General features: G+C 38.2%; 2 protein-coding genes across 2 annotated transcripts in view; both read left to right on the forward strand.

Annotated features, from left to right (window-relative positions):
* Positions 1–6,845, forward strand: part of tlcd4a (TLC domain containing 4a) — a 17,290-nt gene extending 10,445 nt beyond the window's left edge. Inside the window, exons 6-7 of the mRNA XM_077554712.1 lie at positions 2,736–2,809; positions 4,599–6,845. Of these exons, the coding sequence (XP_077410838.1) occupies positions 2,736–2,809; positions 4,599–4,920 (396 nt within the window). The 3' untranslated portion in view covers positions 4,921–6,845. The remainder of the gene's footprint in view (positions 1–2,735; positions 2,810–4,598) is intronic.
* A 4,632-nt stretch (positions 6,846–11,477) lies between these two features.
* On the forward strand, positions 11,478–22,404 carry LOC144040202 (alanine aminotransferase 2-like). Its single transcript, XM_077554179.1, has 12 exons — positions 11,478–11,642; positions 11,734–11,911; positions 18,148–18,237; positions 18,347–18,455; positions 18,601–18,734; positions 19,645–19,888; positions 20,067–20,146; positions 20,244–20,380; positions 20,671–20,845; positions 21,629–21,784; positions 21,849–21,961; positions 22,044–22,404. The coding sequence occupies exons 2-12, from the start codon at positions 11,765–11,767 to the stop codon at positions 22,132–22,134; spliced, it is 1,476 nt and encodes a 491-aa protein (XP_077410305.1). The 5' UTR covers positions 11,478–11,642; positions 11,734–11,764; the 3' UTR covers positions 22,135–22,404.
* Positions 22,405–22,433: the final 29 nt, after the last annotated feature.

The raw sequence follows: 22,433 nt of genomic DNA on the forward strand, positions 1-22,433 counted from the left end.
CTCTCAATAGCAGTGGAGTCAATGTTGCACCATAGTCTGTGTGAAAGTTTTATTTTGGGCTTGCAGAACAAACTCATGTAACAGATTTAAGAGACATCGTAGTACTCTATAATGTGATAATTTCCCTAAAACGCAATAACGCCTGAAAATGTAATAAAATTGGCGCTTAACTCAATCATAATCTATTATAACACAAAATTGTAATAATTCCACCAATAATTTTAATTAAAATATTGTAATAAGATTTTTACCGATAATGTGAACATTAGGGATTTATTTATTTATGAGTCTTTTTTTTTTTTTTTTTTTTTTTTTTTTACATATAATGTAATCTATTTATATAATTTTCAGTCCATAGTTCTACATTTTGTGTTTCAAAAATCCGAGACTGTTATGTGTTAAAATTGAGTGGTAAAATTTTCATGTTAAATTTTTCTGAGTTGATTTCAACCTCCAAAGTGCATTTCTAACTGATTTGAATTATTTAAATGGTGGTCTGTGTTTTGTTAGAGTTATTTGACAGAGTTAATTTATTTAATATTAAACCAACTCTGCAAAGAGTTAATCAAAGCAAGCTCCGCTCACTTGTTCAGAACTGCCGCAAAAAATTCTGGGAGTACTGATACAGTTAAATAATAAATAATAATAAATTTAAAAAACAGGTACATTTGTACCTGTTTTTTTATTTATTATATAAGATTGTTATGTTAAGGTTTATTGTTAAACAATCAAGACATTTTAACTTTTAAGTTCACTTTTACGTCAGAGTTTTAGTGTTGTTAATGTAATAAGGTATTACATTATCGGTAAACAAAAAAAATATTTTTCATGAAATTATTACATTACAGGTTGCTTCTGGCATCCACACTGTCACTGGACACTCATGACTGTCTTTCTTAGAATTTTTTTTTCTTTTTTCTTTTTTTTTAAACTCTTCCCACTGATGAGAACCAAAATTGTCTCCACCCTAGATGTCATTTTCATCTGCTTTATTTTGGTAACCAGTCAAACTCGTCATTTAGCAAAGTTTTATTAGTTATCGTTCCAGCGTGTGTCTACTACGTGTGACTGTTGACATCAAAAGCACAATATGGATTTATCTCGTTTAGGGACACGAATCGTTGACTATATTGTAAATGTCAAAGGTACAAGTTAGCGTAATTTCTTTAGCTTGTTTCCATTGTTGAGAAGAGTGACTTTTCACCAGAATGTGTCTGTTTTTAACCTTCAACAAAAGGAAAACCATAACATTACAGATCTTATGGGACTTTTAGATGCATGCTCAATTTGTCAGTGTTTGTATTTGACGCTTCATATTTGCTTCCAGTATTTCTAAGCATTTTTTGTTATTCTAATTTTTCTGTCTCTCTTTCTGTCTGTCTCCTTAACATTAATCGTTGTTCTTCAACCCCACATCCAAAGACTACCAACTTGGCTTGTGTAAAACAGTTCATGCAAAAACTACCAAAAAGGCGTGTTGTATGTGAGTGTGTGTGCGTGCGTGCGTGCGTGCGCGTGCGTGTGTGTATGTGTCTCATGAAGGGATATTTTGATCTAGATGGGGACCTCTTCCTTATTTTATTCCTGTCTTGTCTGCTGTTATTGCTGTTTGGTTGCACTGAGCAGATGTGATGCCCAGTCACAGTATGGACTTACCAGTTCCTAGAGGTACTAGTGTGCTCGTGCTAAGTAAGGTGCTGAATATTGTACACAAAGTACACCCATTTGTATTTATTATTAGTGTAATGGCACTCTTTTATTTCAGCCTTGAAGGTAAGTTTCCTTTTTGTACGGTGTTTAAAGTCAGGCAATGAGTCAAATATGCTTACCGGACACAAAATTAGATACATTAATGAGTGTATGTATTGCACTGGTTTTGAATGAGTTGTTATTATTGTGGTTATTTTGAGATTTTTTTTTTTTACTTTTGCTTTTACTTTCAAATTTAGACACAAATGACAGTTGCAAGCAATCTAAATTTTTGTTGACTAGCACTAGCGGCATAACTTAAACATCATAACTTGGATTTGTGTGCCTAATAGTTATGTTAATAGCTGTTTACTTATCACGTGATTTCCCCAGAAGCTTCTGCAACATCACATCCATCTGCATTTAACTAGTGATTATTATGAGCACTTCTTCAGCTTCAATTAAGCTATTAAGGATGAATGTACTGAAAACAAAAACTTTGTTTTTGTCTGCATGACTTTGGATTGCAATTTCAGCCAGATGCGTGACTGAATGTATTCATGGATTGTCAAAATCCAGTGTCCATATTTATTGATAGCTTCAAATGATGGCATGGAATGTGATTGTCAGTTCAATGTTCGCCCGCTTGAGGGCAGCAGAAACGAGCAATAAATGTCAAGCCAACCTTGTGATCAGCAACATGCACAAATATCTCACTGAATTGTTGATTTTGACAGTAGTACAATTAAAAAGCAGTAAACTTTTGACAGAACTCTTTTTGGCATCTGTGTGTAATTTATGCCTGGTATACCATAAGAATATTGGCTTGTACTTTATGTATGGCATAAAAGTACACATTTTAGTTACAAGTACCAATTGTAGTCTTCACTTTCTTCCATTTGTGACTTGCCTATTAAACATGATTCAAGTTGGAATCTAAATGATGTCAGTGGTGAGCACGCCCTAAAGATCTGATTGATCTTGTGTCTTGTTTTGTGTATCTTTTTACGTCTACGTTGTTTTCCTCTTTTTTTCTCTCCTTGCAGGGCCAAGGCATGTTGCCTTATTTTGCTAATTTCCGTCTGCTCGCCGAGTTTTCTACTCCATGTGTGAACCAGCGGTACGTATCTTCAGAACTCAATTTTGGAGCATTTATGACAGTTGTACTTACTTTACTATGCTTTATGTAAGATAACGATATGATTACATAACTTTAAAACAGAATATGCACTCAAATAGTTGGCGGGAGTATTCATTTACCCAACTGAAGAGATTACCAGTTGTTAATTAGCTATTAGGCATTTATTAGAGGGCAGGCCTTTTGTTTTACTGAATTTTTATGATAAAATGTGAAAATACAGAATTGTGTAATTAAGACTCACAATTTGTTAACAAGGCTGATGCATACAATGATTAAAGTGTGTTAGCGTGGGGGCTGTAGTGCAGTTCTGCTGGATGGAGTCGCGTTGTTTTAGAGAAGTGTTATAAGCACAAACACAACAAGTGTGTGTTGTTTTGGGTCGGACAATAGTTGCACATGCCGACGCGGGACACTTTCACTTGTCCTCACAAGACCATTTTCAAATGATTGTTTTTTCATGCTTGTGTGTTTGCATGTGTAACTGATCCATTCCGGGATGCCTCCAGTTTTCCTGTTTTGATATTTTTCAACGTGGGGGACTATAAAAAATGAACTGTTTACATTTATGTACAGCAATTTCTTAAATATGTGGTTGTTGTGCAGTGCTGTGTGAATGAAGTAAAACTAAATTATTATATGACATTTGAATTTAAGACATTTTTTTTTTTAAGCCTAAATAAAACCATTAGTCCAGCAGGAGATGAAACTAACGCCAGAAAAAAACATAACTTTTACTAATGAAGCCATTTTCTTAAATCTGTTTGCCACCATTTGGCAGCAGCCTGACTTAAGATAGCGTAAGCAAAATCTTGTTTGTCTGCAATTTTGTAGTCACGTCAACTACTGTGACATATCGCTAGTTTAGTATGTGGCTCCCACTACAACAAAGTATTAAGTAATGCTATTTACTATTAAGTAATTTTATGTACTATTTACCTTCTTTAGCCCGCTTTAGGTGGCTACTGACAGTAATGCACCAAAGTATTTGGCAAGAATGAAAGTAGAAGAAATGAAAGACGGAGAATTAGTCATTGTAACTATGTGTGGCAAATTGCTAGTTTAGCTTCCGCCACAACAAATATTTGCTATTTACAGCACTAAGGGGCGTAATATACGACTAGGATTCTGACTTTGGCCACAATTCTTGTTAAGAAAGCCATTTTAAACTAAAAATATATATTTTTTCATAGTTAGAAACAGAAGTTTGAAATACAAACACGTGTTTAAAAAATGAAAATAAAAAATTATTATAATTTTTAATTTTCGTGATTTTTGTCCCTTTTAATGTGACTCAGCTTTTTTAAAAGCTGGCACTAGAACTTATCTAAGACACTATATAAAGGAATAAAAAATATATTAATATTTTTTTAGAAGTTGATTGACCTAAATTATACTATACATATACTATACAAAATTGCTGCAGCCTTTGCGATTTAAAAATGTCATTGTTTACATTGAAATGTCGATTTTAATTGTTCAGTACTTAATAAAATAAACAAAAACGCTGTAAAAGACACTTTATTATTATTATAGTGAACCCCTGCCTAGTTGTGGTCCGCTATTCACTATAACCTTTTTGTGTGTTTTTTCTGTGGGCCCTATCTCCAGCTCTTTGCTAAAAACACACCTATTTGCAGCTCTTGGCATGTCATGTCTGAAGATGCCACAAGATGGCACCAAAGTGTTGACTAATAGAAAAGTAATATTTTGTGTCAAGGAAGTACTGTATGTTGAATTGATGCATTTTGAATTGTTGTTCCTGTTGCAGCTGGTTCTTTGAGGTTCTAGGTTACCCAAGGACCTCCCGACCCAACATGGCGAACGGTGTGGCCATGGCCGTGGTGTTCTTCATGGTGCGCGTGGCCGTCATGCCGGTCTACTACAGCCGCATGTACGCCGTCTATGGCACCGAGGCTTTTTACCTTGTGCCCTACGGCGGGCGCCTGGCGTGGATCTGCTCCAGCATCTGCTTGGACATCATGAACATCATGTGGATGCACAAAATCGCCCGAGGCTGCTACAAAGTGCTGCAGTCGGCACGTTGTCGGACCAAAGCCGGCGTGCCTCATGAGAACGGAAAGGCCGACTAGGATGCGACATGTTGGGATGCTAATTTTTCAGCTGCCTCCACTAAAGGAACGAATGTATACATTGAAAAGCTGGTACCGGTATGATGGATCATCTGACGGGCCAACGTCAAGCCATGAAATGACCTCTGAGCAATACGTTTGTGTTGCTTATAATTTATTTTTTAAAGGAACAATTGACCACGTGTATGGACAATGGAGCTCAAACTGAAATTGTTTACTAATCTTTACATACACTGGTTAAGACTTTTACTGCCAGAGATTCTCATCAATGGTTAGTGCCATCAAATCCTTGAAGAAGGTTCAACCATCTTTTTTTTTTTCACACCTAAATGTTTTTCTCACATCACTCTCCAGGGACGCAATGACAAAGAAGTATGACTATTGTGGTACTGTTATTTAAGAGACTCGTTGACAAAGTAGCCTTTTTATAGGAAAAGCATGACCTTCCAAAAGTCTTCAAACATTATGTTGCCTTGCTTTTTGTGTTTTTATTTTTTTACATGCAGTGTATAAAGCCTGTAGTTTTATAATGAACAAGACGCACAGAGTACCTATTTTTATTTAAGAAGTAGGATTTTTGTCATCAATGATGTGGTAAAACAAAAAAAATATGTGAAATACTCACCAGTAATCATAACATGCCTTTTTTATTATTTAAAGGGGAAGTCGACCCTCCCAAAAAATGTTTGGACAACAATATGTTCTATACAACCCCACTTAGTCTAAATATGGCATTCTGGTTAATATTGTGTCAGTGGAATATGAGTTAAGCAGCTAAATCAAGCCATTTTTATCCATTCAGGAGGCGGCTATTTTGCCACTTGCTATCGACTGGAGTTGACATCAATATTTCTCAGGGCTCAGGCAACAGCCAATCAGAGCTCACCTGTTTTCTAAAGCTGCGCTGTGATTAGTTGTTACCTGAGACCTGAGCAACATTGATGATGATGATAAAAACGGCTGGATTTTGCTTCATAGCTCATATTACACAAATGTCATATTAATTAGAATGTCGTATTTAGACTAGTGAGGTCACATATAACGTATTATTGTCAAGAAATGTTTAAGGTTGACTTCCACAAAAAACTGATTTTGTTGCCAAAAATCCGAATTGTATTGCATATTTTTCTTCAGTTTGTTTGCCTTGTCTGTTGGAATGTTATGGAGGCTGGTGGGTTTGTGCTTTTGGTGTTATAACAGTTTAACAAGCCATCAAATTCATTTCACTTCAAAGTCGTTATATTGTGTTCACAGCAGTGCCAAGTTGCGGCTATGCTCATGTGTGTGTCCAATGTGTCGTCTCTGCAGGTGCTGCTGTGTGTGAAAACAATCACTGAGAGGTATCATGTTTCTGTTACTATATTATAAACGGGTGGGATGTCAAAGTTCTTAGCTTGGATATGACTGTGGTCAGTATTCTAATGGAACTGAAAGTATTGTGAGGAAATGCACAAACAGTCATTTTCGTGCGCCAGCTCTAACTGCATGTAATATTGCTTGGGGATTGCACTATAATGGATTTCATTCTGTTATCATTGTCATAGACACACTATGTTTACGTCATGTAAACCTACACAGAACATCACACAGCAGATGTTGAGTGGTTTTCATATCTAGCACAGAAATAATTAGCAAGGGAATACTTGAATAATCAGCCGTTTTTGATGTATAACAATCTGGGCAGTGCAAATACCAATCAACTCTGTATGAGATTTTCGTTCTATGTTGTGTTTTAAATTATTAGTGGACATCAGTCAGTCCAAAGGCCATGTTGCCCTTAGTTCAATATTGTATGGAGAAATGGTGGGAGTGGCTATGAGCAGAGGAAGGCTAAAGTGACATTCTGTGAATGTATTATTGGAGAAGAGAAAATCATGAGTACTGCATTTTAATTTGTTCCTTCTAATAAATGACAAATTGACTCATGTGATGTGTCTCATTTCCTCTGTCACACTTAAAGCACACCTCACCACTATCACTCACAGATTGCTGCTATTCCATTTGTCATCTTTTTTTAGTGCCTAACATTTCTAATTTCTGGTCCACAACAATTGCCTTTTCTATACCAGTCAACACAATTAAATCTCTATCCTTAACCGCCCTAACGTGCCGCACTTCCTTTTAGACTTTTCTGCATCCAACCTAGCATGTCATCATATGCTGCTTACTTAGCTTTTGCCACCTCTAACCATTAATATACAAGTCATGGGCTTACCACTTGTTCACTGCCACCCCAAAATTAACTATATCTTAAAAATTTAAAGAGACTCTATGACTACTATAAACATTTTTGTGTGTGTTTTTAAGTGTCCTCACGGTCAACAACATAAAGTTGAGTGACCTTCCTAAACCCCATATTATTTCAGTGTAACTTGTTTTCCTCATGTTCATGACACTCCTTTGCCTTTAATCTTAAATAGAACTATGGCGCACTTATCCCAAGAGGCCTACTGACTTACATCACTTGCTTTCCAAAATGTCAGCACATTGCATGTGCACAGGGGTCTTCTCCATTACAACACATAATGTGCCAGTACATGCCAAGTACAGTAAAGTATATTGGGGTTTAAAGTGTTTTCATAATATTATATGTTTAATATGTAACAGTGATCTATTGTTCATATTTTGGTATTCATTGTTGATAATATTATTGACCTTTTGCACGTGTTGTCACAGCCCTCATGGGAACGCACCCTGGGGGACACTGGACGGCAAAAGAGCCACTTGCCTGTATTGTAACCATTGAATCTCGCACAGCGTAAAGTCCTTTATCTAATCGATTATCTTATAAAATGGTCATATCTTGCTGTGCTTGCTGTCGGTTGTACAGACAGACAAAGGAGTAAACCAAATGTTGCTTTTTATCACATACCTACTAATGAAGACAAAAGACGTTGATGGATAGCAGCAATCTACAGAAAGGACTGGCAGCCCACAAAGTATTCATGGATTTGTAGCGAACATTTTTTGCGAGGTTAGTAGATAAATGTTGTAATTAGTAGATAAATGTTCATGCATTTTACTAGTAAACGTACACTCTAACAAAGATTGTAACAGAGGTGTCGAATTGCGTGTTTTAAATCACATTAACGAGCCAGATAGTTAGCGTCCACTTCAACTGCACGAACACACAGCTTAGTTTTAAAATGCACCTTCTTCAAAACTATTAAGTGCATTTGACTGTTTAATAATGGGGGCTTTCATCTTTGTGCTTGGAGTTTTTCACTCTGGAGTCTGAGTCATATTCATGAATTTACTGCATAGCTTGCCACTACGATAGTCATTTGTCCCATGCTAGTAAACATAGTAAAATAACATCATCACAGTGTTTCAATATAGAACGGAGTCAGTTAGCATGATAAACAAGTTTTACCTTTGCATTACGAGGTATATTGTCCCCTGGTGTGAGTGTAGCATCTCGTCCCAGAGACTCAGCCAGCGACAAAGCTTTTGAATCAGCCCCGGTGTAAGGAGAAGAGACAGTATTGACTACATAATGATATAGGTTGTGCGCTGTGAATTCCGGCAAAGTCGGCGATTTGATTAACTTGGTAAAAACAGCAGGCAACAGAATGTAAGGGGCTGTTTTCAAACTATCTTCAACTTAAGTAAATATTGCGCTCTATGAGTCCCGACGAAATGTGCAACTTCGACTAACAGGCGACCTTCGGTTAAAGTAATAGATTCCATGGCTCTATGGGCAATAATAACTTTTAATTTGTTTATGTATGTTTGTTTATGGCCCAAACTGTTGCTATCATAAAACCTTTCTTAACCATTTTAATTAACATTTTGAAATTCTAAACTGTCATGTTAGTTTTAAGAGGCATTAACTATTGTATAACGCGATCAAACTTTAAGAAAAAAAACACCTTTAATGCTTTTTGAGGTGACATTATTTGACTTTTCCCACATTTTAATTGAACTGCCACTGCCACTTTTAATATTAAGTCAATAACGATGACAGTGTCGGTCAATACTGAGCATTATCATCTTGGAATTTTTAATGCAGCTATTGAAATTAATCTCAAGATTGTTCTTGTGTGTGTAATATTTTTAATGTAAATATATTTATGTGGTCTAGCACTCATGGCAACAGTTGTTGGTGAGGACGTGTTTATAAAAATGTATCGCAGCTCAATTCAAAAGTGGTTTTGCGGTCCATTGAGGAAACTGAGCTGCGATGCAAATCCTTGCAATTTGGCCTTTGTAAAGATGGCATACAATGGGTCAATAGAATACTTTGTGTGCTGTGTGATGCTGCCCACAAGCATGCACACAAACTGTTTTTAGTTTCAGGGTATCAAATGTCTTTCCTACACCCCTTCCAGGACATCTGTGCTAGATTTAATGGTCACATACATACTTTGAACACTTCACACTCACACACAACAGCAAGCTCTCTAAGACAATTTTGAAAACAATGTAAAAATGTTCAATGATAGTAAATGAGATTAATGTCCATCCCAATTACCGATGTGACTATAACATAAACAGAGAGGCCTCAATTTTACATTAGTATTAAAATCTCTGCCCCGCTATAGTGATTATTATGGGACTGCTGAGCGTAGCAAGCAAGCAGCACATATTACTATCCTACAAAAATGGGTTTATTGCGGTTATTATATCATCTTCCACGGATTTTTCCGCAAAAATGCGGCCCGTACCGTAGATCGCACCGGGACAAATGAGGTATCAAACGATGCGGCTCGATCTGACTCGGTGCGGCATTATTTTTCTAGGAATTCCCACTTACCAAGGCGACGCAATACCCCAAAAACTACCCCAAAAAGTGCCATAGGAATGAATGGGAAATGGAAAGACAAAATCACACATCAAGCACCTTTTTCCAAGACACGCTGTGCACGCATACGTTACGCTTGAATCTGTATCTTGAACCGTTAAATCGTGAGAGGCTTTTGTTCAAGGGGTGCGTCTCTCATAGAATCTCAATGGAATGTGGGGCGGGTGACGGCTCTAAGTCAAAAATGGGTGTGCGTTGTTAAAGTGACAGTGACATATTTTTAGATTATGGTTAACTTCCACATTTCTTGACCGATTCCAGTCGTTTAAATTTTAAACTGTTCAGCTCATTACCAAAGAGTCAGCAGTCCCATTCAAAATTTCCGCGGGAATTTTTCTAGTTATTTACAGAATTGCTTTTGCTTTTACTCACTGTGACTTAGTTTTATTTATATTCTAACCTGACTGAACGATTGATGACATCCTCTGCCATAAAGTTGCCTTTGAGACAGGAGCGATGCTACGTGGTGACCGGGGGTGACCATGTCCATCCCTTGGCACTCTCTTGGCTCTGATTGGCTGATAACTTGAAATCAGTGCATGAGATAGTAGTAGTACATAAAGCCAATTGAGACAATTGCGCCCATACTGTTGAGCCTCATTTGAACTATTGTAATGTTATCTGGAATAATACTTACACTACGTTTACTGCTTAATTAGTCATATTGAGAAAAAACAAAACAAAAGAGTGATATCCTTGTCTAAACATAGTTCTCCTACAAATGCACTCTTCCATGGATATGGTCTCCTTAACCTTCCAGAGTGTAATCTTTTTCACAATCTATGCACAATGTACAATGTGGTTTGCAAGCTAAATACTTGTTGCTGTAATTTTGTTCGACCAATACATTAAAACGGGAAATATAGGAAATTAAAATGTACTCATTTTAGCATATGTTATAGAAGTCCACAAATAGATAGAATGTACTGGACAATGATGTAAAACAATCTGCCTCATTTTCCATATTTAAAAGAAAACTGCTACTTAGAAGTTATGCATCCGATGGTTTTGCAGTCTAGTTACTATCAGGGTTGAAAATGTATCTCTTGTACATGAATCACTGAGGTTAAGAAGGTAAAATGTGCATGAACATGGTTTACCGCATCTGTTTTACAAAGTAGGACCACACTGAAAATTATTAGTTTTACGTCTCTTCCTTGTAAACTATGATGTGATTACCTTGCGCTGCAAGCTTTTTTGTAAATTAACCTAATTATGTCAGTGCAATGTTAACATTTGTTAGGTGGTGGTGTGCTGGACCCTTTTTGATAAGATTAGAGCTTCAGAGGGATTTCATTTTTCACTATGTGGCTGGCTGCTCAATCAGCAATATTTTTGTATTGTTAAACAAGTAAACAAACACAAATAAACAAAAAGCAAAGCAACTGCAAAGAAACTGGCTTTATATAATAAATTAATTTCAGCAAAATGTTGTTTTTGTTTTTTTAACTAGACTTTTTTTCCTGCTTGAGTAGCAGTACTGTTCTGAAGTGTTGTATTCCCTGCCTACGCCCCTGTAAATTCCTCGCCAGAAAAATCAAATCCTTCAAAACTCACTAAAATGCAAGTAGTAATAGCTTAAGACATTGCTGTATCAATGTTCTAAAGGCGGATTTCGTGATACAGCTTCTGCGGTTGTGCGCGAAACTGTGCCTAATGCTGTGTCCTGTAAGTGCGTATTGAGCGATGTATCTGTTTTCCGACAGGACCTGAAGGCGTCACGCGCCTCATTGAAAGTTGTAAAAGACGTCAACCAACCGCGCGCTCAGCACGGTGAATGCGTGTGTGGTGTGGTGTGTGTGTCAATATGAGAAGGCAACAGGCTCAACTGTCAGTTGAGGCTCAGAAGAGTTGCGGAGAGGAACGACAACAATACCGCTACCCTCATCCGTCGCCCTTTCTCGGCTTTGAACCACAGGTGAACATCCCTTTCCACGTTTATCCCCTTGTGGACACGTGTTCGGTTAATTTCACGCAGATTGACTTTTGTTCTGTTTTGTTTGTTTCAGGTACTGACAAGTCCAGCAGAGCGTTGACAAAATGTCTCAGACGGACGTCAACGGGGCGTCTAGCCGGGGGAAGGTGCTCACTATGGACACTATAAACCCCAACGTCAAGCGTGTGGAGTACGCGGTTCGTGGGGCCATAGTGCAGCGGGCGGTCAAGATAGAGAAAGAGCTCAAAGAGGTAATTAAAAGTCAAGTGTGACGAAACGAGACACTATTTGTTGAGCTAGCAAATAACTATACATTTACAGTAAAAGCAGTTGCCGCTCTTGTATTGAGTGCCACACATCAGCCGGTGTTGTATTGTTTGCTTATGTGTGACCAGGAAGTACATTTCCGTCAAAAGATGTCACGTTCATGAGAGTTGTATCTAGTATGACGACGACGTATGACTAAAGTAATTGGACTTATGTCGCAACGCGTCGTTGTAAAGTCTTAATTACAGCACAGCACGGTGCATATGTGGTTTGCATGTCTGCCTAACACTTCTGACATTCAGCTTTTGAATCTTTATGTTGGCCTTCCTGTGTAGAATTTGCATGTTCAGTTCTACTTCCTTACGCAATACAAAAATATGCTACATGTTATATTCAATGAAGACTCTAAATTGGTCAGATAGTTGTGGTTATGTATCTATACCATTTCAAGGCGTGGCCCCCGCTAGCCCAAAGTCAGCTGGGATAGGGTTCAGCTGACCCCAATTGAATTTCTGAGAAACACTTCTAGACCGTTAAATCATAACAATGTAATGAAGAACAGAAAATACAGCGATAACTGATTACTTACTTGTAAGACGCATTATATGCGACCATGGATATTAATCGGGTTTAAAATTTACAATTGTCAGCCCAGACTGTTTTCCGAGCAGACTTGAAATGGACTTTTATCACACCCAACAGTAGGAAAGAAGTTAGCAGAAGGATTTAGTGTAATTTTGGTGGACATCTTTACACGTAATATCATGAAGACAATGGAGGAAGTCTTGTGCACTTGTATACCTCGAAGCGATCTTGGAACTTTTGCTCCTGAACAAGATTAAGCTCTCGTTAATTGATTTTTAATAGCCGCTCATTCAATTAAATTACTGATCTGTATTAATTATAAATACATCTTAGTCAAAACAGCACCATTTGGTCCAGTCACCACCACTGATAGTACAGTAACTGCCTTGATCTTTTGTTTATCGTCTTCTATTCCATTTAAATATTTGATTTGCAAGCCAAAGATCCCCAGACAAAGAAATAGCCTGAGAAGTAAAATGTTGATTATTTTTTAGCAAATCCCAGGAATTCCTAGTAGATACTCTCTATATTGGTCTTGGTTTCGTGTTGCAATCGAAGACTCTTGTTTTGGTGTCGGACGGGGCAGATTTGGGATTTAAAAAAATAAAATAAAATTCAAGACCAGGCCAGTACTGCTGTAATCAGTGAGAAACACAGAATGCAGGTACTGCACTGCCTTGCTGAAGTGCCTGGAGTGCCATGCCCCCTGGACACAGAAAGTGGATGAAGACCATTGGAGGTGCAATGCCCCTGAAAATTTTGAAAAAAATGTCAGCAAACTCATCAGTAATTAAGTCTGGTTTCCAAAACCATAAGGAGTATATTTGCCAAGCGACATGGAGGCGGAAACACTCTACGACACTCAAAAACAACATAACAGAATTTGATTTTGTTCCAAATGTAATTGAAAAAAGGGATACTAGTCATTTTGTTCAGTTTTTTTTCCATTTTGTTTTGTTTTTGTTTTGTGTAATGATTTTTCTTTAATATATACAGTCTTGATCTTGTCTGGGTCTTGAACCCCAAATTTTTGGTCTTGTCTCGGTCTTGACCTCCAAAAATCTTGGTCTTGTCTGGGTCTCGACCTCCAAAAGTCTTGGTCTTGACTTGGTCTTGACCTACAAAAGTCTTGGTCTTGACTTGTTCTTGACCTCCAAATGTCTTGGTCTTGTCTGGGTCTTAACCCCCAAAAGTCTTGGTCTTATCTTGGTCTTGATACTCTCTAGTCTTGGTCTCGTCTGGGTCTCGATCTCCAAAAGTCTTGGTCTTGTCTGGTTCTTGAACCCCAAAAGTCTTGGTCTCGTCTGGGTTTCGACCTCCAAAAGTCTGGGTCTTGACTCTGTCTTGTCCTGCAAAAGTCTTGTCTCGGCCTTGACTTCCAAAGTTTTGGTTTGATCTTGTCTGGGTCTTGAATGCCAAGTCTTGTTCTTGTTGTGGTCTCAACCTCCAAAAGTCTTGGTCGTATCTCAGTCTCGACTTCCAAAAGTCTTGATCGTGTCTCAGTCCCATCTTCCAAAAATCTTGTCTGTTTTAACCTCCAAAAGTCTTGGTCTTGCCTTGGTCTTGATACTCTCTAGTCTTGGTCTCGTCTGGGTCTTGACCTCCAAAAGTCTTGGTCTTGTCTGGGTCGTTTGATATGATCTTTACTACAACACTAGTAGATACTATGCAAATATGCCCCCTAAAGGCTGTAAGTTGCATTGGAGATGACATCAGGTCACATGGTGTGTAATTTCGCAGCGTCAATACGTACTGCTCTAATCTGTTCTTTGATTAAATCCATTTAAGAAACGGTAATGCAGCCATCCCTAACGGGTGATTTTGAACATGTACACGTTTTTACTGAGAATGTCTCTGACCTACATAGACTGAAGTCCAAAGTGATGTTGGACTTGTTTTTTTCCCTCCCGCAGTGCAAACATGATCTCCTATTACTTTCTCCTGTGGTCATATTGATCCACTGTCTTCTGCTTGGCATGCGTTACAGTGAGAATTTTGAGCGCTGTAATGCAACACTCCCTGCAGTCTTTCGTCCTCAAAGCGCCCTAAGTGCTTTAGCCTGATTTGACTGGTGAGTCTTGGGTTGTGGAGGAGGATGTGGTCTATCTGGAAAAGATATTACATAAGAAGTGAGGGAACATTCTCTGGCCTCTTTTGTCTCACTGGCTTCTTGCGGCTCTCTCCTCTACACAGCCAACAGAGTTCATTGGACGACACTCTCGCTGTGAGGCCCAGCAGTGTCAATTTTTTTTCTCCCTGTCAGAAGCTTCATAGAAAGCCACGCAAGTGATTGATGCTTTGTTTTTGTTTTTTTGTGCTCATTCAAGAAAAACAAACACTGCTCTATCTATCTTTACGTGGATAACATGAAATTAAATGATTTAAAACTGTATTTAAAATGTATTTTTAACAATGGAGGGCCATTGAAAAGGTTGTTAATTGCAGAGATGCGATTCCAGAAAATATGAAGAAAACAAACAAACAGACAAAAGGTAATATGTAAAAACATATCAATGCAATTAGGGAATGTCATTTGATTCGATTTCATTGATAAACTCTAAATATAATAAATTGATGATCACTTTGAGTTTTATTTCACTTTTGTTTCAAGGAATGAAAAAATGTCTAGAGAATGAGGCAAAGCCCCTCCGCTTGATGCAGCAAAGTTATGCACTCTATTTTGCATCAGTTCCGTCAAGACGTCACCACTTAATTCCATACATCAATTATGTCTATCCCTGATAGCAAATACCCAGATAAGTGCACTCAAATGGAGAAAATAATAGTTCACCAGATAAAAGGTATTTGCTAGATCTTTAATTCTGTAAGTCAAGTATTACGTCTCAATAAGTGTTTGTTTTTTTAAACCATGCTGTTTTTTAATTGGTAATGAACGTTTAGACCAGGGCCACTTTCACCCAAATTTGATCTCAAGTAGACTGCGCCAGTATATCTGTGGCCTAATGAGCTATTACTGATAGCTTGTTGTTGTTATTGACAACACAGGCCAAACAAAAACAAACAAACCCAGGAAATATCTGTGGCCTAATGAGCTATTATTATTATTGTAGGCCAAAATATTTCCTGGGTTTGTTTGTTTTTTTGGCGTACAAATAATTACAAGTACATTCTGATAATATTCCCATTCATTATTATCATTATTAATGTTTTATTATCTGAAATTTCTTGAGCGTAAAATTTTTGCGTCAAATCCTCAGTAACAGCCAAATTTTAGAATGACATTTAAGTGGCCCTCTAGTGGACAAAATAAGCAGCACTTTAAAAAAAAAAACTGCTGTTTGTGTTCCTTCTTCATGGGCCAGATTGGATCCCCTGATGGGCCTGTTCTGGCCCGCGGGCCGTATGTTTAGCACCACTGGTTTCAAGTGTTATCTGAGCATGAGTTTCCTGCCAGATCTCTGACTGGAACAGTTTTAATGGCAGCTCAGCAGATTTGACGTGTGTGCGTATATGTGCGCTGGTGTGTATGGGCGTGATTGTGACCTGAGTTGACCTTGGCTTAGATATTTGCCATCCGAATGTCTGTCTATAAGCACATTTGGCCGAAGCATTGTCAGTGGAAAGAAAGCAAGCAACTCAAATGTGATCGATGAAAATATTGTATAAGATTTATCATGACGAGATCAGTCTGCGTGGAAGGTGCTTAGTAAGAAACATAGTAAAATGTAAACTAAGCAGCGTCGTTTCCTGCCTCACTGGCCTGCCTGCTTCGCAGGTCCGCGTTGTGTAATCAGCGCCTGGTGGCTCCCGTCCTCAACAGCAGCCTCTTTGTGATTTGAGTAAATGCACAGGACTAAAAAGAAACATGAGGCATCCAATCATCCCTTTCCAAACTATTTATGCAACAACTTATTTTCCCAGACACATGAAAGCAACATATAACTGTCTCCTAATAACGTCTGCAATTACAGCCACCAAACAAGCGTGTCAAATGCTGATTTTGACGGATGCATATGTTCGCATGGAAGACAAAGTCCATTTCGGCATGAGCACCTTACAAAGTCCATTGTCACATTGCATCATCTGATAAACGACAGCAGCTGCAGCATGCTGGCAGACACGCAGAAACCAAAGCAGAGCTCACGAGGTCTAATCAGGACAAAGAGGACAATAAATAAAGGATGAGTTCAAGATCAATGCTAAGCGGATGGGGAGGAAAATGAAACCAAAAAGAGGCACAAGAGTATTAGATTTGATTTACCACAAAACATTTTTTGCAGCTCTTCTTGAAAGTGTGGCTACTGTGCCTATTCAGAGTCTCAAAAAAGCTCAGACACACCATTGAAAGACTATGCACGCACAAGAGTAAAGGTTCCATTTAGCAGATGAATACAAATATCTCCAAGATGATTTACATGCTGCACCATCAGCCACTCGCAAATGTCTGCTCCTGTGCTCAGTCTGTGCGTCTGTGGTTAAAAGTGAAGTCATTACAGCATCACAGTCATTAGCGTTAAGTGCCTCTGCTGCGATGACCTCCATGATTTGGAATCCGATCAGCACAAGCCATTTTGACAACTTGCCGGGAAAGAGGCAGGCTAGTTTTTTGGGGGGATAGACAGATTATCGGCACCGATATTCAGCATTTTGACGAATATGGGCATCAGCCATTTTGAGGAATCATATGGCCGATAATAGAGCCATTTTAAAAAGTGTTAACTTCAGGGGACTAATTATTAAAATTTTCAGAGATACCTTCTGTTTTTGTTTGAAATTAAAACTAAGATAAGTAAAAAAAATTAATACTTCATATATTTTAAAATTTGGGAACATTTTATTTACTGTAGAAAACAATAGGAAAACATAGTTTTTATTTAACTTTTGAAGACATGCTAGTGCAACTTTGATTTTTAAAACAAAGATGTATTTTCACTAAGATTTTTTCTTTTAACCCAATATTTTACGAACCCTAAAAGTTGTTCAACAAACATATGCTAAAAAAATTTAAAAAAAAATTAAAATAAAAAGAACGATCTGGAGTTTGTAAATTTTCAAATTTTGATGCCAATATTTTTCCTTTTAGTGAAAATTAATATCAGCTCCAAATATCGGTTATCGGCGTCCTTGGCTACTAATAATCAGTATATATATTGGCCCTGAAAAAAACATATTGGTCTATCTCTGGTGTTTGTTTGTTTTTTAAGATGGCAGCAAATGACGTCTTTTGTCCAAATCTCCTGAAGCTCCTCAACTCACTTCAACATAATTACTTGGCATCAAGACATTGACAAAGCACAAAAAAGAAAGTCATAGGTCAGATTTTTAGCAAATAAGGGGAAATAGGTTAAAAAAGAAAATCTGCAAATAGTAAAATTCGCTGATGCAGTTGAATGTCCATTCACACAACTGTAATGCTAACATTTACATTTGCTAACATTGACCCAACAAGATCGTTACTGTAAAAAACTAGTGGTCTTATGCCAGAGAAATGATTGGACAGTCGGTTAATGAAGCCCTGCCCATTGAGTAGAATGATTGCCCTGCCTGCAATTTGGCAGATATTTTTACACCATTGTTGGCATTACTTAAGTTATATTATTGCCCATTATATGAATAAACGCACCACTTAATGTGATTGATTGTGCTTAACTCTTGCATTGCATTTTCCATGCAGGGTGCCAAGAAACCTTTCACTGAAGTTATTAAGGCCAACATCGGTGACGCCCATGCAATGGGCCAGAAGCCGATCACGTTTCTCAGACAGGTTGGACAACTGTGCTTCACAATGACGGGTGTTCCAGGATTATGTAACTTTTTTTTTCTAATTATATTCATATATACAGTTCACTGCACATGTTTTGTTTCTCTTGCAGGTGCTGGCAATGTGTGCTTATCCTGAACTCTTAAAAAACGACACATTTCCAGCGGATGCCAAGCAACGGGCACAGCGGATTCTCCAGGCCTGCGGAGGTCACAGTATAGGTCAGAAGTGAACACACACCCTTTACTCAGTCAACCATTTGCTTCACCTCCTCTCCATGGGTTACCATTTTGTGCTCTCATCAATAATTGACTTTGTGGATAAACAAGAAATCCGGCTGAACACTTAAGTCAATTTTCATTCAAGGTGCTTACAGTGCCAGCCAGGGCATCGAGTGCATCCGTCAGGATGTCGCACGCTATATCGAGAAGAGAGATGGTGGGATCCCGTCCAGTCCGGACAATATCTTCCTTTCCACCGGGGCCAGCGACGCCATCGTGGTATGATGAAGTCATCTGCTTGAAGTCATCAGTTCACCACATCAGTTCTATGGTTATGACAAAATAAATCATTCCACTTGCACAGTAGTTAATTATATACCCTGCTGTACTTTGCACATCTCTGTCTTCACTCCACACAGTATACAAGTGTCTATAATCAGGGTTTTTTTAGATAGAATATTTTTTAAACAAATTCATGATCTAAAAAATAAATATTCAAGAGTCCAAATTTTTAAGTTGTCAGAAAAAGAGAGATAAAAAGGTGAATGAAAGTCTTTCTTTTAAATTACATAAAAATGTCCAAAAAGGAAGAGGAAAAGCAGAAAATTACCATAAAATGTCCATGAAATTTCCAAAAATGGCAGAAAATTAAACATTCCAAAATTAAATAAATTAATAAGTAAATAAATAAATATTGTCCAAAAATAAACTAAGAAAGACAGAAAATTAGCATAAAATGTCTTTGGAATTGCAAAAAAAACAAAAGTCAAAAAATTTATTTTAGAAAAAAGGCAGAAAAGAAAACATTCAAAAAGTAACTATACAATATAAAAAACTAAATAAATCACTAAATTACCATAAAATGTACACAAAATTGCCAAAAAGGTCAGATTTTTTTTTAAAGCAAACAAAAATGTAAACTGTTAAATTAACTATGAAAAGTTCAGAAACAAAAGACGATATCCCAAAAATTACCATTAAATATTTACAAAATTGCCAGAAATGTCAGAAAATTGATAGCAATAAAGGCACAAAAGTGTCCCAAAAAATGGCCATCTCTTGTTATCTCTTGGGCCCTCTGTACATCATTAAGCTAATAGTAACACATAGCATTACACCTAGATTGAAAAAACGCAAAAATCTTTTGGTTTGCGACAGTTTCAAACGTCTTCCTCCCTCTCGACCCCAGACCATGCTGAAGTTGATGGTGGGCGGCGAGGGTCGCACCCGCACAGGAGTGATGATCTCCATCCCCCAGTATCCGCTGTACTCGGCCGCCATCGCCGACCTGGGCGCCGTGCAGATCAGTTACTACTTGGATGAGGACAAATGTTGGAGCCTGGACGTGTCCGAGTTGCGAAGGGCCCTCCTAGCAGCGAGGGAGCACTGTAATCCACGTGTGCTCTGCATCATCAACCCCGGAAATCCCACTGGTGATCTTTTTTACTATCTGAGTTGTAGATTGGGGAGCAGTTCGGATACCTGTATCTTAAAATTGTTGACTCGTACATACTCATTAATTTCTTTTTTATGCCCGTATTTTATTGCAATATAAAAAGCGAGCATCTTTTAAAGATACTTATTTTAAAATCTGTGTATCTCGTTTTGCAGGTCAGGTCCAGAGCAGGCAGTGCATTGAAGATGTGATCCGCTTTGCAAAAGAGGAACGCCTCTTCCTCATGGCTGATGAAGTAATTATGAAAATGTCATTATAGTGATAATAATGTATAGAGGCTTGTCTTTGATGAATACTGTTATGAACTTGGTATTATTTCCACTTGTTTTTAGGTCTACCAAGACAACGTGTATGCAGAAGGCTGCAAATTTGACTCCTTTAAGAAGGTGCTGTTTGAGATGGGACCCAAGTACTCGAGTACTGTCGAGATGGCCTCCTTCCACTCCACCTCCAAATGCTACATGGGAGAGTGAGTTGCCACCAGAAGAATACAAAATGCATTGCTCAATATTATGTTGTGAAAAAAATATGCCTCCATATTGTACAAGCAATGCAATAGATTATATATCAATTAAATACAAAAATGGTACCAACCAGGTTGAACCCACAATCCAGTTCATGCAGGTGCAGCAAACCTAATTTTCCATGTTGTTGCCACACAACATTTTTGAGTTCAGATTATCTCTTATTTCACATTCGTTCAAGTAAAAAAGCTCAACTGAAGCTTCTTGCACTCACCATTGTGTCTGTGGCGATCAGGTGTGGATTTCGTGGAGGATACATGGAGATAGTCAACATGGACCCGGCGGTGAAAGCCCAACTTCTCAAACTGGTTTCAGTGCGCTTATGCCCCCCCGTCCCTGGGCAGGCTCTCCTCGACTTGGTGGTGAATCCCCCTCAGCCTGATGAGCCCTCCTACACCACTTTCATGAAGGTCTGAATAGAAATAACCACAAAATGCTGCTAGCATGCAAATGTGACCTTTACCATGACACAAAAATGTTACTTGATATTTTATGCTGTCATCATAATCAGCTCAAGTTAGACATGTTCTGGAAATATGAAGCGTTTAAAGATTATTTTCTTTTTTGATACTGCAAAAGTCATTTCCAAAGTGTTGTAATGCAGTCTGAGTGAATCAGATCTAGAGTAATGTCAAACTACAGTATGGCTCCAAAATCCATTATAAGGATACTTTAGTGGGTCCATTAGTCTGGGCCCATAAAAGATGTGGTATTTACGGTGTACAATCTGCAATATTGAGTTTGAATTAGTTCTCATCCCTAGTAAATAGTGAAGGAAATGTCAACTTTTGAAACTGCATTGACATGGTTACATGTACTACCACCAATATCCTTCAGGGAGTGCGCTTGTCAAACAAAACTAACTGTTTCAAGCTGGACCTGTAATCTTCAGTGGTGTCATTTTTCTAAAGGTAGATCTTTTATTGGACCTCATTAGACTAGGCTGGTCCGTGAATTTTTGCTAATACGTTGTTTTAAATAATGTCATTTTGGTGGGAGGAATTACAATCAAACTCACATCATGCCTGCATTGGGCATAAGAGGGTGACAAAATCAATGCATTGGCTCAAGCCCACACCACTCAACATGCTGGTAAAGCTTTTGTCAGGTTGGAAAAAGCTCACCAGCTCTGAATTGCACCCATGTGATATGACATGCATTTTCACTGTTGACAAATTTGAATGTCCTCATAGGAACGTAAGGCAGTGTTGGACGCCTTGGCGGAGAAGGCCAGAATGACTGAGCAGATTTTCAACACAGTACCCGGTATCACATGTAACCCAGTGCAGGGCGCCATGTACACGTTCCCGCGCATCACTCTACCTCAGAAGGCCATCGACAAGGCCAAGGTGTGTTCATTGGTTTCAGATTCCAGTTGAATTCCTTTTACTGAGCACCATGTTGACTTGACAGGAGGAAGGCCAAGTGCCTGACATGTATTACTGCATGAGGCTGCTGGAAGAAGAGGGAATCTGCCTTGTGCCAGGGAGCGGCTTCGGCCAAAGAGAGGGAACTTTCCATTTCAGGTCAGTACATTCACAGGCGGCATTGAATTTAAAAACGACCCCAACTTTAACAGAAACTGACAAGTTATCTTCCTCTGTCCAGGATGACCATCTTACCACCGACAGAGAAATTAAAGATCGTACTGCAGAAGATCAGCGCCTTCCACCAGCGCTTCACTCAAGAGTTTTCTTAACAGTCCACTTTTAACCGTTCCAAGTACCAATCTTCGAAAAGTGCCTTTGCATCTGTCCATTATACAAAGTAGTTTTTAGAATAGCATGTATAAACTTTATAGTTCATAATGCATGATGCACTTTCCTGAACAGTAACCCTGCGCTAACTGCTAGCCGTCCCACTACGAAATGCTGCTGTCAAACTAATGATTCGACTGCCATTTTAAAAAAGGTGCCAACTCAAATGTAAAAAGCACTTTTTAAATGTGATTAAAACACTTGAGTTTGTACCCTTTGCTATTTTTCGTACAATCAAGAG

The sequence above is a fragment of the Vanacampus margaritifer genome, chromosome 20 (assembly GCF_051991255.1).
Source record: "Vanacampus margaritifer isolate UIUO_Vmar chromosome 20, RoL_Vmar_1.0, whole genome shotgun sequence".
NCBI lineage: Eukaryota > Metazoa > Chordata > Actinopteri > Syngnathiformes > Syngnathidae > Vanacampus > Vanacampus margaritifer.